Source organism: Panthera pardus, unplaced genomic scaffold (genome assembly GCF_024362965.1).
Source record: "Panthera pardus isolate Hobbes unplaced genomic scaffold, ASM2436296v1 HiC_scaffold_27, whole genome shotgun sequence".
NCBI classification, from domain to species: Eukaryota; Metazoa; Chordata; class Mammalia; order Carnivora; family Felidae; genus Panthera; species Panthera pardus.
Window position 1 is genome coordinate 113,156,880 of NW_026526843.1, and position 17,991 is coordinate 113,174,870.

The following is a 17,991-nucleotide window of genomic DNA, read 5'->3' on the forward strand; positions in this document are numbered from 1 at the left end:
GCGGAAGTGGGACACTTAACCAACTGAGCCACCCAGGCACCCTGCTTGACCACAGTTTTAAGAGATGTAGGTGGTGTTAGCCTGATGATTACACGAGGAGCCAGCGGTAGTTTGACTGAAGAGACTCCACGAAAGGTTGAATCCTGAGTGGGGTTTGAAGAGAAAGGGCATTCCTGGCCCTGGGGTCCTAGAAGCACCTGGAAGGTTCTGAGGAAGTCTGCAATTCGGCTCACCTGAGTAGTTAGATTCAGGAAATGATTGTTAAAGAACCTGGATGTGCACGTCAGAAATTTTACTCCTAGGGAAAGGAAAATGAGTGGATTTTGGAGACTTTTGAGAATGGGAGCAACAGAAAAATATAAAAGGAAAATTGCCTTTAAATCAGTTCTTTTCGCTGTAGTTAGCCATTGTTGGGTGGAACTCTCCCACGTCCACACCAAGGAAGGACCCTGGGAGCATGTCCTGTCAGGAACCTGTGGCTGCCTGTCCCCCGCCCCACCCCCCACCTCTTCTCCACCTCACCCAGGAACCACGAGGCCCGTTGTCATCTTTGCGTACAGCGGCACAAAGACCCTCTTCTTTGGTGGCCAGTTCGCCTGAAGTCCTCGCAGCTGGCAGTCCTGGCTGTTTTTGCAACTCCCGTCAGACCTCACATGTCTGTTGCCGCCAAGATGGCAGGGAGGTTACCCTTTCTTAGGGAAGGCAATGAACAACTAAGTAATTCTATATTGTAGGGTCCCTCTGGGAAGAAGCTAGGGAGAAGGAACAAATGAGCAGAGGGTAAAGAATAGACCGACCAATGTGATGGGCTGGTGGGGGGTGTCCCCTCTTAGGCAGTGATGTTTGAACAGAGGCCTGAACAAAGTGAGGAAACGAGCCACGAGACTATCGGGAGAAATACATTCCAGGAAGCAAGAGGGAAGACCCCCGAGTGGGACCTCTGCCCGTGGAAGTGTGGCAGGAGTGCCAGTTCTAGAACTTACCGAACACTTGATATGTGCCAGGCACTTTTGCACTCATTACCTCGTTGAGAACTCACCACGCTGGGTGAGCTCATCTCCTCTGCCCACATTGTACTTGAGGAAACCGGGCCTCCTGAAGTTAAAGGACTTGCCCCACATTTCACACCTAGTAAGTGACAAACCCGAGACTCCCTCGGGGGAGCCTGAGTGGTTCCCAGAGGCTGGGCCACGCCTTCAGGGCCAGAGCGCCCCCTTTCCCCCCACCCTCCAGCATTGGCCCCCAGGCAGGGTTGTGGCAGGAAATGGCAAGGCAGGCCCCAGGAGAGCCTTTAAAATATTTGGCCAAATACCCAAAAACCATGTTGGTTATCTTTTCCTTTTTTGTTCAAGCTGCCTTCTGGCACCAAGGTGTTTGTGTGGGGTCGGGATTGGATGAGCGTATTTAGTGCGGTGATATTTGAGATTTCTCAGTGATTTACGCAACTAATTAAAACATTTTTGTAAAATAACTTGAGTCTTTAACTGCATGGATTCAAACATTACCGTTTCTATCCTTGAAGAATCCTTGAAGACCCACTAGCCGCTTCTGTTATGCAATACGTTCCTTTCTGGCCTCTGGCAACAGCCATGACCTCAATTCATGTTTGTGTTTTGTTTTTCTCTTTTTCCTACTCAGCTACCAATAGAAAAACAGCCACCATTTGGGGCACATGGAAATTAAAAGAAAACATAGTTTTACCTATAATGTCAACTTTTTGCTTTAAAGAAAAAGTCTTCCATCTAGAAACATTGGATGAGGTCAGCACACTCCTCCTCCTTAAATACCAGAAAGAAACAACAAACTTTATGGTATCTTGTGCTGTGATTCTGCAGGATTAATTTATAGCTCCTGGAGGTACACCTTGCTTCAATTTCACATCGCAAGTGCCACTTTTCTTTCGTTCCTGCTTTGGCTTTGTGTTTCTCTCCTTCCAAATATACAAACACACGAAGAGGTAAGAACCGACGAGGAAGCAGAGGTGCTCGGTGAAGACCCATGGAAAGTGGAGGACGAAGAAGGAGGAAAGGACGGAGCCGGATCAGGCAGCATGGACCCTCTTGCAGAAAACACCTGTCTCTGATTACAGATTTCTTAATTAGACACACGCAACTCTTGAGTTTAAACATAACGCCCCCAATTCCGTCAGCCACCCACGGCCGTTCTCCAGGTGTTTGCGATTATGTGACGTCCTAAAAAATCATCTGGATTGTGTCGACTCTCAGAGCACCGCTTGCGTTTAGAAAAATCCCGCACAGGAATTCGTTTAAACTTGAGATCTCAGTGTGGCATTTACAGCACTTAGGACAAAGAAATAAATCAAAGATAATCATAAATAAAGGGTCCTTGGTTTCCGATTTTTCTTTCCTTCCGATGGCAAAAAGTATGATTTTTTGCTTTAAGAAGTAAAAGGTAGGCATTATGGGCTCAGTAAAGCCTCATTAACCAGACTTCTCTAATTCAGATTTTATAGTACTTAGAATGGGAGAAATGATGTTTACTTTTGTATTACCAGAGAATGGGGTAAAGTGGGGGGTGGGGATAACCACCTTCTCAGTCTTTGAGAAACAATGTTGGCATCACTTTCTAAAATAAAACTTGCAACACACACACACACACACACACACACACACACCCCTCTCTTGGTGTCCACATAAATTTTCATCTTTAAATGAGTCATGCTCACTACAATTTACTTTTTAAAGTTGCGTGACGTATTTTTAGATGATTAACAACTTGAAAGTCCCTAGGCTTGTATAATTGAAAAATCTTTGGGGATGGAAACAATACGATTTGAAAGAGACTCCTTTGAGAACCCAGAGCTTGAGGCCAAACAGAATGAGAATTGCCTTTGTTATGCAGTTATTTTAATTAAAAATGTATGCATAACAGGAAAAGGAAAGCAATTCTAGACACTGTTTCTTCTAGTTTGGTTGTTTGAGATTTGGAAGCTTTTTATTTCTCTTCATCAATGCTTTTTTTAAGTTTATTTTTCAGAGAGACAGAGGGAGCGCGAGCACAGGCAGGGGAGGGGCAGAGAGAGGGACAGGACAGAGGATCTGAAGCAGGCTCCGCGGTGACAGCAGAGAGCCCCATGTGGGGCTCTCAAACTCATGACCTGAGATCGTGGCCTGAGCTGAAGTCTGACGCTTAACTGAGTGAGCCACCCAGGCACCCCTCCCTTTGTTAATGTTTAAGCTTTGTATGAGGTCCTAAGTCCTTCATTCCTGTTTTGGCCTCTATAGGAGTCCCAGGTCTTTTCTGCGGGGTAACATATGAAAGTCAGAACTAGCTACATTGTTCTCTTCCATAGGATGGCGCTATTCTTCCGATTCTCTGTTTTCCCTTCTGTCTCACTGCCTTCTTGGCCAGCCCCGGTTCGCCCAAAGAGGGAACAAATAGTCACCAGCTTCTCTGCAGAATAAAGCACATCACTTCTTTTTGTTCACTGATCAGTGGTAATATCTTTATATTTTCGTAAAATAAAAAAGTGTTTTCCATTATAAAAAAGTAAACGACTCATTGTGGAAAACCCAAACTGTCAGGAAAGTGGGAAGGGGATAATAAAATGTGTTTGCAATTCCACCATCTGGACATGACCTCTGTCCATGTTTTGGTGTGTTCATCCGGGCATCTCCAGGTGCGTCCTAACATGATGGGGTACGATTTTATTTAAATGAACCCATTTAAACTCATCATTGCATGTGACCCCTTTAAGTAAAATTCCTGTTCAGTAACCTGCTTGTTTTGATTAAATAGTATCTCATTTTTCTGTGTCGGCGAATAGACATCTCCATCACTTTTTAACAGTTGCAGAATGTTCTCCTGTCTTTTTGCTATTATAATAAACGTTCCAAAGATAGGTTTGTGCTGACATTTTGTATTCTTGTTGTCTCCTTAGATTTAAATCTCAGAAGCCTATTTTTAACATTTAAATCTTTGTCCATTTGGAACATGTTTCCATATGTGGGGGCGGGGCTTACTCTCTTTTCTCATATGGTCAGTCCTTTGTTCCAATACTGTTTATTGAAAAATGCGCCCCTGCTCCCCTGATTTGGAATTGCTGTCATCATATAAATTCTCCATGCAGATGGGCCTCTTCTCGTCCCGTGCCAATGTTGCACTGTTGCCATGTAGTATAGCAAGTTGCCCTGTGGGGGTTTGAGAGTAGGAATCTAGTCAGGGTTCTCCAGAGAAACCACTAGGATGTATAGAGATATACAAGAGGGGGTTTATTATAGGAGCTGGCTCACGCGGTTATGCAGGTGGAGAAGTCTCATAATCTGCCCTCTGCAAACTGGAGAGCTAGGAAAGCTGGTAGTATAATTTAGTCTGAGGCCCAAGTCTGAGAACTGGGGGCAGGGCCCGGGGCGGGGAACAGGGGAATGGGAGATGGGACAGGGGTTGCTGCTGGCGTGAAGTCTCAGAGTCCCAAGGCCAAGAAGCAGGAGCTCTGATGTCTGAGGACAGAAGACGGATGTTCCAGCTGAAGAAGAGAGAAGAAGAATTCACCCTTCTTTTGTTCTCTTTGGGCCCCCAGCAAATTGGATCACGCCCACCCACACTGGGGACGGCAATGTTCCTCACTCGGGCTACCGATTCCCATGCTAATCTCTTCCAGAAACACCTTCACAGATGCACCCAGAAGTGATATTTTACTATGTATCTGGGCGTCTCTTAGCCCAGTCACGTTGACCATCACAACCTAGAACCTCCAATTTCTGTAGCCATCTGCCTGTCACCTGCCGAGGCCATTCTGTACGCAGTGTACCTCATTGTCATCGCTCGGCAGGATGACATGTGGAGAGTCCTCATGTCAACCAGCCCTGATTTCTATTGTCGTTGAGTGCCCGATAAGTCTTTAGTTTCAGGAAGTGGCGTCCAACGAAGCTGGTTCCAGAAGAAGGGGGTTTATTGTAAGGCTACACTATAAGATTTCAACAGCTTCACAGTATCAGATCTTTAATTGCCCTTAGTTTGGGGTATGAGGAGGCTTAATAAACGATGGCCTGTTTTCCCAGCATGAATTCTGAGCCATTTTTTTTAAAATTTTTTTTTTTAACGTTTATTTATTTTTGAGATAGAGAGAGAGACAGAGCATGAATGGGGGAGGAGCAGAGAGAGAGAGACACACAGAATCGGAAGCAGGCTCCAGGCTCTGAGCCATCAGCCCAGAGCCCGACGCGGGGCTCGAACTCACTGACCGCGAGATCGCGAGATCGTGACCTGAGCTGAAGTCGGACGCTCAACCGACTGAGCCACCCAGGCGCCCCATGAGCCATTTGAGAAGATGAAAGAGAAAGGTGGCAGACGCACGAAAAACACTTTGTTTCCGAGATAGCTGATATTGGAGAGTGTGGCTTCTCTCTACATGCAGCTGGGCTTCCAAATACTGTATGCAAAACTTAGGCAGACTTTATTCAGATCTCACTGGCTGTGCTGGACCCCTGAAGGCCACTGCCATGGGGGCTGGCCCCTCCCAGAGGCACTTGCTTTCTGTGGGCAGGCTGATTACCAAAAACGAAGGGGAGAGGCAGGGATTTGGCCTTGAAGTGTGGCTAGTACAACTGAGGAGCTGAATTTTTTTTTTTTAATTTTTGTTTCATCTGTATTTATTTTTGAGAGAGAAACAGTGTGTGAGCAGGGAAGGAGCAGAGCGAGAGGGAGACACAGAATCAGAAGCAGGCTGTAGGCCCCGAGCTGTCAGCACAGAGCCCGACATGGGGCTCGAACTCACGAACTGTGAGATCGTGACCTGAGCCGAGGTCTGACACTCAACCGACTGAGCCACCCAGGCGGCCCATGAATTTTTAATTTTCGTTCACTTTAATTGATTTAAATTTCAATGGCCACATGTGGCTAGTGGCTAATGGCTACTCTGTTGAACAATACAGAATTTCTTTCCGTTCTTAGCATGGACATGCCCCTAGCAAAGTTGACTTTAACGTATATGAATTTGGGGCACCTGGGTGGCTCGGTCAGTTAAGCGTCCAATTCTTGATTTCGGCTCAGGCCGTGATCTCACAAACCGTGAGATCGAGCCTGGTGTCGGGCTCTGCACCGACAGTGTGGAGCCTGCTCGGGATTCTCTCTCCCTTCCTCCCTCCCTCCCCCCTCTCTCAAAGGCGTCGTATGGGCTAGCACGGCCCTTTCTTTCACTGAGATTCGTTCCCTCAGCTTGCCCTACTGTCTTCGTTGCTCCTCACACTTTCCTCACCACATTTTCTGTGGAAAAAGTGAACAGTTCTTCACAGCTGGCCAAACACCTACTTTTTCTTCTGCTTGTTTTCTCAAAGGTATCTTACCTCCTGGAAGGGGGCAGCATGGCCCATGAAGACTTCTGTGGACATGTTGGTCAGATGAACCCAGGAGACCTGCAGGTATGGCCAAGGACATGGAACTGCTGGTGGTTTAATCATCTGTGGGTGTACATGCTTCGTCTCACCCACTTCTAGTACATTTATGCTTTCCTCCCCGTCTCTTGTGCATTTTTGACCTCTTCCTTTCTGTGGATCCTTCCACTTAGCCTAGAAACCTGCACAGGTGTCTTGTATTCTTCTCTCAAGCTTTCCTTGACCCCCCTCAATCACTTTTTAGCTCCCAACTAGTCCTTCTCTTAAGTTTCTCCAAAGCATAATCAAGAATGATTATCTTAACCTCCTCATCCATTTTATCCTTCACTCACTGAAATCAGTGCTGGCCTCACAACCTGCACCCAGACCCCTGCCGAAGCCGTTCAGACAGTGGTCATGCATGATGTCCCCATTGCCAAAGTCGGCATACCAGTTTCAGTTGTCATCTTTCTAGACCTTCCTGCTGCATTTGCAACATTGCACTGTTTATCTGCCAACTTGTTCACAGGGGTCGGTGGTGTCACTTAAGACGATGACCCAAACCTTGCCGCCATCCTGGGCTTGTTTGAGACACGTTTCAATCTCCAGGGAATGCTTGGGTGTTCTTTGCTGGGTTTGTAAGTCTGAACTCTGTGTCAGGAACTTTCTGGGGTTATTTACATATCTCGTGGAGTGATAACTGCAGATATTTGCATCGTGGTGTTTCATGAACATGAAATTGAAAGCAGTTTCATACACATAATCTCCCTAAGTTAAGTATTCTTTTTACCTCATTTTTAAAATGAGAGAGTGGGGATTTACTGATGTTAAAAAAAAAGATGCCCATGGCATCAGAGCTAGTAAATGGTGAGGTTGAAAAGAGGAATCTGGGGGTGCCTCGGTGGCTCAGTCAGTTAAGTGTCTGACTCTTGATTTCAGCTCAGGTCATGATCTCATGGTTCGTGAGATCGAGCCCACACTGGGCTCTGTGCTGACAGCGTGGAGCCTGCTCGGAATTCTCTCTCTGCCCCTCCTCTGCATGTGCCTGTGCTCGCTCTCTTGCGCTCTCTCAAAATAAATAAAAAAGAAAGAGGGAAATCTGTTCTCCCCCCCTCCAAATCCGATAGGTGGGCCATATTAAGAAAGTTGCTGCCAAACTAGGTTGTACCTAAAAAAGGATGAAGAAGGTACGAAAAGTAGATCGAAAATATGGAGAGCTGAGCTATAAACGAAACAGGAAAGCAAACAGGAAGACACATCCCTGAGGACCAGCACCGGCTGCCGTCAGATGGAAGCCGTGCGGCACGGAAGGGCACGGAGATCTCCCTCACTGCCTTAGCGGCGGGGTGGGGGCAGCAGCTGCTTTCTCTGATGACCAGGTGGCGATGTTTTAGGCTTTGTGGTCATAGTGCCCGACGTGTGGCAGCTCAACTCTGCCTTCACGGCACAAAAGCAGACAGGCAGCACGTCCTTGAGCAGGCACGTCTGTGCGCCAGGAAAACTGAACGTACAGAACCAAGTGGCCCGCTGGGTTTGGCCCCTGCGCTGTAGTCTGCAGACCCCTGGGCTAAGTTTAATCGGTCTTCTCAAATGGAAGATGGAAATCAATCTAGATGTGTCCCGGCCTGCTTGCAGGTTGGGGCTGATCCTGCTCCTTCTTGCCTCAGAGCCTTTCCGCGTGCGGTTCCCCTTGTGTGGAATACCTCCCTCTCCCCCTAACCCTGGTCACTTCTCACTCCCTGTCCGGGTCTCGGCCTGAAGCTTGCACCCTCGGGCGAGCTGCCTGGAACAGGCAGGTCATTCCACGTGCTCTCACACACACCTGCCGTGCCCCCCAGCGCCCCAAGTGCAAACATATGCCGGCGATTATTTGATTGTGTATGGAGTTCTGTCCCCCACCGTGGGCGTCTGGAAGACGCTGTCGGCGGCCTGCGTCCTCGCCGTCTGGCCCGCCTGAGGCCAGGTGGCAACAGTCCCCATGAGTGTGCGTGGCCGCCCGTCTCCCGTGCCGCTGCTCTGCCTGAGGGCTTTCTCGGCAGCCGGGCGTGCTGGGGATTAAACACCCCCCGAGGAACTGCTGTCCAAGAGGGTCGGGAGTTGGGGGGTAGACGGCTCGCCTCCCCTACCCCTGTGTGCACCCGTCTGCCCCGCTCGCGGTGGGGCCGAGCCCCAGGTGCCCACAGATGTCCCCTGCTCATTCACACCCTTCTCTCCTGCCTAGCTCGCTGTTTCCCACGTCACCTGTGCTTCCTGCAGCAACCCCCCCCCCCCCCCAATAAATACTTGGCCTTAAGGCCTTTTGTCAGGATTTCTGTGGCCGGACGCAAGCTAAGACAGGAAACCTGTCGGCCACGTTCCATCCCTTCATCCCCAGATGCCCAGGTTGGCGTCTCGGGTTGGCCCCTGACGTGCCCTCAGTAAAGAAACGGACAAACGCTCGAAGACTCTGCACGACAGCGGAGGCGACGGGCGTCTCTCCACGCCGCGAGGGCTCCCTGACCGGAACCGAGCGGGCAGCCGCGAGCCACCTGCGCGGCGCAGCGCATGCCGGGAGCCTCCGCGCGTCGCGGCAGGCCCCCTCGCCCCCCCACGCAGCCGTCGGCCCCCACGCACGCGGCGGCGGGCCCACGCGAGTGGCCTCCCGCTGCCGCGAGTACTGGCGTGACGGCTCCCAGCTGCAGCCCGTGCCAGGCACTGCCCTCTGCCGCAGGAAGCGCCTCTCCCCGGGCGCTTCTCCCTCGGAGGGAGGGTGGCCCCCTCACGGTCTGCCGGCGTGGGGACAGCAAAGCCCGCTTGCCTCTTCTGGGTTTGGGACGATTGTGCAGGCTCCCCCAGTGCCGGCGCTCCGTGTCGGACCGGCCGGGGCCTCCGCCGTAACCGCAGCCCGATGGGGTCTTGTTTTTCACTTAAGGTGTGTCTACCCAGAGTGCACCCCGGCGGGCCCTGTGCCTGCAGCTCCTCCCCATCCCAGAGCTCAGTCGAAGACTCGGGGATCCCAAAGAGAAGATTCTTCCATTTGTGTGAATTTCAGAGCTGACGCTTTGAATTTAAGTGAGGAAGGTTGGGAAGCTTTTGGAATCCCGGAAAAGGCTTCAGCAATGGTCACTGTCGCCTGGTTACTCCTCACGACGCCCAGGGACTCCGAAAGCAGCACCTGTAAGGTGCCTTGCGTCGTCCCCATGACCTAACTGCCCCCCCTGCAGGCTCCTTAGAGGCCGGGTGACATTTCCTTCTCGTGGGTCTCCCCTTTGCAGTGGATGACCGCGGGCCGGGGCATTCTGCACGCGGAGATGCCTTGCTCGGAGGAGCCAGCCCACGGCCTACAGCTGTGGGTTAATTTGAGAAGCTCGGAGAAGATGGTGGAGCCTCAGTACCAGGAACTGAAAAGCAAAGAAATCCCTAAACCCAGTAAGGATGGCGTGACAGTTGCTGTCATTTCTGGAGAAGCCCTGGGAATAAAGGTGAGCCGCGCTGTCACGTGTCTGTGGAAGCTCGGGTGTGCGGTGACGGGAGGCCGGCCCCACCGGGTCACCGCATCCCCCTGGGTTGATCACGGTTCACATCCCACAGGGTGGGCTTGCTTCACAGGTGTCAGAATAAGTGCAACCCAAGGGAACCCACACGTTTTTTGCCACGTGCAAACCCACAGAGTGAGGAAAATTACAAGAAAGTAAGCTCATGGAAAAAATCTGGTCAGAAAGCAACTTTGGGGGTGCCCGGTTGAGCATCCGACTTCGGTTCAGGTCATGATCTCGAGGTTGGTGAGTTTGAGCCCCGCATCAGGCTTGCGGCTGTCAGTACAGAGCCCGCTTCAGATCCTCTGTCCCCCACCCCCCCCCCAGCCCCACCCCTTCTTGTGCTCTCTCAAAAAATTACATTTTTTTCTTTATAAAAAGCTTTCAAGGTCTATCTTAACACATGTGCGAGTTTTCGCCTTTCACCTCTAGTAGGGTTTTATAGCTCCTCGGTACTGCAAGTCTGTGACCTTTGACAAACTCCACTCTCCACAGATTTATTTAAAGCACTTATGCCCAGCTTCGTGAGGGAAACACACTACTGCATCATGGGAAGGTTTTGTTTTTTTTTAATGTAACATTTATTTAACCCAAACGTGCCATGCCCTATACCTTCTTCTCAACTGAGACTGTATAATATTTAGGTTTAGGGCCCCACCCCTTCAATCAAATAAGATCAATTTAGGCTAAAGATTCTGGACACACTTGTGGTAGGAAAAGGGTGTGGCAGATACTGTGTTAATTAACTGCACGCCAGAGCCACCACTGGGGAGGCCATGTGATTCACGGTGACGGCCAGCTGGATAGGGAGCTGGGTGGTGTGGTCTCTTAGGTGGCGTTTCCCAGAGGCAGACCCTGAGATGGGAATTCATGTGCAAGTGATTATAAACGAAGTGTCCCTAGGAGAACAGAAGAAGGAACCAGGACGGGGAAGGGAGCCAAGCAAGAGTCAGGCAAAGTCCCAAAGAGGACAGGGACTCTGGAAGGTTCAGTCTGCCTCCAAGTTGTCCTGACCCACCCTGGGCAAGGGAGCTGGGCTTTCATGTTCTCTTACTCAAAGGCATTACTTAATGGCCATTGAGTTTGGGCCCGGGACCGGCTGGAAATGGTTCACAGGGTTCCTGGGGGATCTGAAGGTTCTGACATCTGGTTCCACAAATGCCACCATATTGGGAACCACTTTGCCATTCTCCCTGTAGGCGGTCAGCGCTTAAAACTACCTTAAATACTACCTTACCTACATTTCAGTTTTGTTTATATGCGCCCACAAGGATAATGGCTCGGCAGTGGTGACTAGCCAGCCACTCGGGGATCCGTGTTGTGGTGAACAGGTTGGTCAGGATTGTCGGTTGCGTCACTTTGATTTGTGTTTCCAGGGCAGACAGAAGTAACCGAAGAACAAAAATCAAAATTTGCTCTCCATTGAGCATATATATATCTGACTGTTTATACCCCTAGCACGCCTGTGGCTTACTTTGTGGTTGGAAATGTGACCCTTCCTTGTGTTTCTGTGACCCATTTCTGTTTTGCCGAATGCTGGACAGTGCCCTGTTCAAATGTGCGTCAAGACTTTTCTTCCCTTCAGCTCCACAGCAGAATTCAGATGCTGTGCAGTCTTCCCGGTAGAAGGCGAACGACGTCGTTGTGTGTGGGGTCAGGCGGGGAGGCCTAAGGAGAGCTGGAATAGGGCACATGCTAAGTGGCTCCTTCTGATGCCTGTGACAGTTTTCATTCTGCGTGTCCGGGACTCTAGAGTTCTAGGGACACGCCTTCAGGGGACGCCGAGGTGGAGGGTGGAGGTCGAGATCATTTTCCCTCTTCACTCTCGCCAAAGCACAAGGTCTTGTGTGGTCACGTATATTGGAATCGTCCTTAAGATTTCATTTAGAAAAAGAGCTGTCTGCAGCTAAAAAAGAGAAATTAGACCACAGATTTAATAGATAAGCAAAGCCGGCAATATCACGAATCCTTAGAGTTCACAACCGCTTCTCATTTATGGCAAACACGATGCAGTTTTAATGTTGGAGCCGGTTCCAATCACAGGCAGAAGGACGTTTTAAAGTACTTCCGTGCAGCAGACCGCCTGGTCTTGCAATCACCACCAAGAATGAGAGACCAGAGGTAATGTTTTAGCTTTGTAAAATCGCGTCTTCGTAGTGCTGCCGGCCTCCCTCTTTTCCGTTTTGTCGAGTAAGGTCTCGGAAGTGAACTACATTCTCCTAAGTAAAAGATCAGTCTTTATCATGAGAGCGTCTTAATAAGGGAGTCTTGGAACCTTGGGCAGCATTAATTTGAATCTTGAGAGGCAGCGTGGTGCTCTGGTCACCAGCATGGCCTCTGGAGACAGCCTGAATTCGAATCCGTGCCATGAATTAGCTGTGTGGCTTTGGGCAAGCCGCTTAACCTCTCTGCGTCGCTGTACTCCTCCGTAACATAGGGTTGCTGTGAAGATTCAGTGAGCTTTTGATCTATTTAATCTATCATGACAGCACCAGACCCATCGTAAGCACCATGTAAGCGGTAGCTGTTACTATTTGATTACTTCATGTTAACTGGGGCAGGAGCTGGGCTGAGATTTATGTTTGCTGTCTGTGCTAAAGAGGCTTGCTGGGATTCGGGAAAGACCATCAGCCCGCTCTGAAGAAAAGATACCACCATGAGTCATTGTAAAGATGGTGGGACTATTGGCCATTTCTTTTTGGGTCTCCTAAGAAACATAGTTTTGTACATCTGCAGGCTTAATATCGGCTCACCAAGGAAAGACTGAGCCTTAAAAAGCCTACACGTACCTTAAATCAAACTGCAGATTGTTTTGCATCGAGAAGATAATTTTAAGCTCAGTTACAAGGTGAGGCTGGGAAAATACCTTTCAAGAGATTGATGTGTTTCTAGTCAACAACAGCTCCTCTCCTGTAACTACGATGTCTAGAAAACGGAATTAGTGACCGTCCCAGCCCCTTTCCAGCTTTATTCATATGGATCACCTGATTCAGCAGGTGTGGGTGAGGCCCGAGTCTTCATTGTGAACCAGCTCCCAGATGATGCCAATGCTGTGGTCTAGGGACCACCGTTTGTAATACCTGTAATGACTGTGGGACCCAAGACGCAGGAGTTGACTCATCAGGAAGAACAGGTTGATTATGTGCCTAGAGAAGATACTAAGGTTCAGCTCTGTGGCTTTTGGCAAACCTTACTTAACCTTTCTGGACTTGGGTTGCGACACGCATGAAAAAGGTGAGGGAGTTTTGTGCAGGATGCTATAAGCTTTTGCAAGCAGCGCAACTGTCTTTTCTTTTTTTTTTTTTTTTTTTTTTTTTAGTTTGAAAGGTAGACGTGTCCCTATTCCCAGGTTGTATGTGTCTCTGCACTTAGGGTTGGGAAGCCACTGCCAGTTTTGAGCCAAATTCTGCCAGGACATCACCATCTAAAGTGAAGGCTGAAGAAACGAGGAAAAGATAAAAATGGGATACTTTGAATAGTTTGTCACTTTTGGAAGGTCAAAATCACATGTTTATTTTCATGACCGTATGAAATTCTCCAAAGCCCATTCCATCCTTATCAGGATGAGCCATGAGCCGTGTTTATTGGAATATAATTTCTGCCACAAATGCCTCTACTTGCCTCCTGCTGTTGTAAATTCCATTGTGTGGAAAGCAGACCTTAAGGAGGCCTCAGCCCCACTGGGGTCAGAAAAATGGCAATCAGGAGCCAGACTGCCTGTGGTCAAGGCCAGCTCCACTACTGCGTAACTTTAGAAACGTCACTTAGGCTTGCTGGGCCCAAGTGTTCTCAACTGTAAAATGGCTCGAGAGGATTAAATCGGTTAATATATGTCAAGAACTTAGAACAATACCCGGTGCAGAATAAGCTCTGAGTGGTTACGGCTCTTACTTGCCAAAGCTTTGTACTGTGTTCATGTGGCCTACAGACATGACAGAAAGGATCTTCTTTTTTATTTAAAAAATATTTTTAAGTTTATTTATTTTAGAGACATTGCACAAGCAGGGGAGGGGCAGAGAGAGAGGGAGACATAGAATCAGAAGCAGGCTCTACGTTCTGAGCTGTCAGCACAGAGCCCTACCTACTCTGGGCTCGAACCCAGGAACTGTGAGATCATGATCTGAACCAGTGTCAGATGCTTAATCGACTGAACCACCCAGGTGCCCCAAGGATCTTCCTTTTGACGGACAGATTGTATATGCATATGTTGGACGATGAGCAAAATTTTCAAAATTCACTTTCCAAAAAGAGTTGACTGAGCATGTCCTGTAATTTGCTGAGATCTTACCACTGTGCCCCAACACCTGACACGCTGCCTGATACATACGAGACAATAAACATTTTCTGGGTGTGTAAGTGAAATCATTAGAATGTAAATGAATGCTGGAATATGAGAAATGGGTGAAGTAGTAAGAAGGTGGAAAATTAGGGATTAAGAATGATTGCAATAAACTTAATATGAGCTAACTAAAAAGTTGAGACAACAGTAAAAATAGCTAAATTGTATTTTTAAACTAAGGGATTAGGAAGTAGGGAAAGAAAAAAGTATATGTTTTTTCTTTAAACGTGAATACTAGGCTGTTTTGCAAGACCCACATTGTTCCCTGCAGGTCTCTTAAATTCGAGCAGTGACAACAATGATGAGCAGAGGTGTGGAGGCTTAGGGGTCCACAGGCACGTGTCTTCTTGCTTTAGCATCTTTCCTGTGGGTTTTCAAGGTGCGGCTTAATCTCTAGTAGGGAGACATACTTCCCAGATTTCACTGTAACCCTGTTGTGATATCTGCCCCCCTTTTTGGCTTTAGTTTTGCCCCGGCAGGCATTGGAAGATCCCGTGTCCCTTGGGCAAGTCTCTCCACAAAAGAGCAACCTGCCCACTAATCAGCCTGTGTTGGTTGTGGCTTGGCATATGACTTATAACCAAGTCTGATTCTTACCTCCAATGCAGAGAGCCGATGGGGGTTTTTAGGCTGTGTACCCAGCCACTGATGCACACACACACACTTCTTCCGACACCAGAGCTAGAAAGAGCCGCCCACCACATTTGCCAGCTTTGGTTTTCATCTGGGAGACTTTAAGGGCCTAATGTCATTTGAAATACTTCATCACCAGTATACAATTTTGTTAGTATCCCTTCTACCTTAGTTTGATTAAAAAAGTGTGTGTGTGTGTGTGTGTGTGTGTGTAGTTTACATGGCTTTCAGGGAAGTACTGTGATAGCACATCCAAACAGGTGTGGGTTTTGGGCAATCATAATACTGGATAGTAAACTTAGAACATTTTTTCGTTGTACCTATTTCTCTATTTCAGGGATAATTTGAACTCTCTGATTACATCTGGCACATTTCAATGGATCCTGCTGACTTTATGGTTGACCCCCCTCCCCCAGGTCTCCACTCCCCCTGCCCCTCTTCTCTTCTGAGTTTGCTTCGGTTCACTTTGTGATGTGGGGAGAGCTGGCCTCTCCTTCCTTCCTCAGCTCAGAACGGCTTCTCAAAGTAGCATTTAAAACACTATTAAATCATGGAAACAGGTGGCACGAGCCCACTTTTTTCTTTTCTTTTCTTTTCTTTTCTTTTCTTTTCTTTTCTTTTCTTTTCTTTTCTTTTTCTTTTTTTGCCTTTGAAGTATTCCACCAGGTTCATGGGCGCAGATGGAAAAAGAATGACGAATATTCTCCTGATCGCAGAGGTGGTGCGTGGCATGGTGTGTTTCTGACAAAGGGAACGCGAGAGAACAGGCTTTAGCTGCCCCAGAGAGTGAGCAGACGGAAAAGACACTTGCCCAGAAAGGAATCGTCCCTTCCGAAGCCTTCTCTGTTCACTCATTTGATCTATAAGTCAGAGCGCTCTGTGATCGGCTTGAAAACTGGATACTTAAAAACCGTTCCTTTTGGGATGGGGCTGGGGGGTAAGGATGGACCTGACCCTTCTCTCCATACGTCTTTTTCTTTTCAGTTTTGAAAGCTGTATATGATTACACATTTAAAATAACCAGTCAAACCAGAAAAGGAAAACAAAACCCACATCTTAAAATCAAAACCGAACAGAAACAGATGAAGACCTTAAAATTTGTGTAAAGATACCAGCAACATAACCACACAGAGAAAGTATTTACTTTAAGGGCTTTTAACCATAGGTCTCTGATACATTTTTAGTGGAATGTACTTTCTAAAGACAAAAAAAAGGCACAAAGTTTTTAAACTTGACTCCATAGTTTATTGTTAGTGTTGCCATTATAATTTAAAATTTTTCGCGTATATTGAAATAAAACAAATGAGTTAACTTGATAATATTTTGAGGAGTCAAGGTTCTCACTGTAAGAAAAAAATAGGGATAGATATAAGAGAAAGAGCTAAGAAAAGTACTGTAATGTTCAACATTACATTGAACACTAAGTGGACATGTAAAAAAAAAAATGGATGGCCATTATGTCTATGAAGCAGTTTCTGGAAATCTAATATGATTTGACCATTTTAGGAATCTGAAGCTTTTCATCATGTAATTTTATGTTCCTTTCTGATAAAGGTCTCTAGTTTTTCCACTGATTATTTTATTTTTTCTATTATTGTCCACGTTTAATTAGATGCTATAAGGGAGGCTAAATTAAAGTTCCACCTAAGAAAACCACAATCACCCAAATGAATCATGGCTGAATTTCCCTTTTGAGACCTTAAATAAATAGTGGATGGGTATAGGGAGAGAGGAAACGAAATACCAGCATAAGGCAGCCTTCTGGTCTCCTTTGACATAGCATGAGGGAAACACCATTTGCGGGGAAAGGATATGGTGAAGTACAGTCCTGTAGAAACGTGAACTTGAGGATTTCACCACCTCTGCCTCCTTGCTGCTGTTCGCCAAGGTCCAGCCTATGTCCCCTCTCTTCAGTGAAGCCTTCTCAGCTGCCCTAGATCTACACAACCATCTACCTTCAATCCCAGGGGATTTGGAGACTGACAGTTATTTAATCCATGTGTCCCATTTGTCTGTGAGCTCTGTTCATTTAGTCGTTAGGCACCAGCTGTGTGCCCATCGTGCAGGGCCCTGGAGATACCATGTGAATGAGGAATGTCCGCCGTTCTCAAATAAGGTCACGGTCTAACTGGGGAGGGAAACTGACACACGTCGACAGTATAATGTGGTACGTGAGAGGCTAAACCAGCAGTGTGCAAAACTTCCATGGCAGTTGGAGGAGGGACAATTGATTTTGCTTGTGTGCATAAAGCGAGGGAAAGAAAGAAAAGAGAGGGCGACAGAGGTCATGTCCTAGAATGGCCGGTATTAAAGGCATGGATGGTAGGAGTGCAATAACTCTTTGGGGATCCTGATGTCAGGATGCATGGACGACCAGATCCTGGTGGGGTTGTGACGGGGCAGAAGGAAATGGTGCAGGGTACTGGGCTGGAGGGAAACCCAAGACCAAGTCTGTCTACTCCTGGATTTTGCCTATGGCTGATGTTGGCTGTATGTGTTCTGGTATCCCTCTCTCCCAGGGTTGTCGGTAGCGTGGTTTGAGGATAAGGTAGGGTGGAGCGCTGCGTGCAGTCTGCTGTCCTGTCGAATTTCACAAGGCAGTTCGTTCTGTAGGAGCGGCTGCCCCACAAGGACCATGTAGCCTGAGCAGATGATCTGCATCATTCCACACACAAGAACAAAACTTGGTTCTGATTCAGTGTTGAGAATAGGCACAATTCGGTCTGTTGGTCTTGTTTAGTAACGAGGAGGACACCAAAGAAATGCATCCAGCAACTTCAAAGACAGGCACTTCATTTGTAGTGAGGAATGTTCAAATAAACAGTGGTCAGGATTTGCTCAAATCAGCTGTACGAAAGGTTGCTCTTGCCCAGGGCGGTCCACTCACCCCAGAAATAGCATTCTTGGTGTGCACAAAGGGTGCCAGATGTTATTATTCCTTCACGATGTCCTTGCGGACCTAGGAAGCACATTCCAGTGGTGGTAACAAGCCCTTTTCTGGCAATACGTGAAGAATGGATAGGTGTGTTTTTAAACCAGATGTTACATCCCGTGCCATTCTTACATTGTTGGCCTTGGTAATCAGGAGTACAGATTAGCAAGGAAATTTAGAATAAGAGTATAATGAAAGCCATAAAAAACCAAGGCGTCGCCTTCAATAAAAGTGAGTGGA

At 47.7% G+C, this 17,991-nt stretch overlaps 1 protein-coding gene across 5 annotated transcripts in view; it reads left to right on the forward strand.

Annotated features, from left to right (window-relative positions):
• Positions 1-17,991, forward strand: part of PIR (pirin) — an 89,797-nt gene that overhangs the window by 18,037 nt on the left and 53,769 nt on the right. For 4 of the 5 annotated variants that reach the window (XM_019417957.2, XM_019417958.2, XM_019417956.2 and 1 more), the window contains exons 4-5: positions 6,297-6,380; positions 9,587-9,793. In XM_019417957.2, coding sequence (XP_019273502.1) covers positions 6,297-6,380; positions 9,587-9,793 — 291 coding nt within the window. The remainder of the gene's footprint in view (positions 1-6,296; positions 6,381-9,586; positions 9,794-17,991) is intronic. The other variant, XM_053891819.1, reaches the window with a different exon arrangement.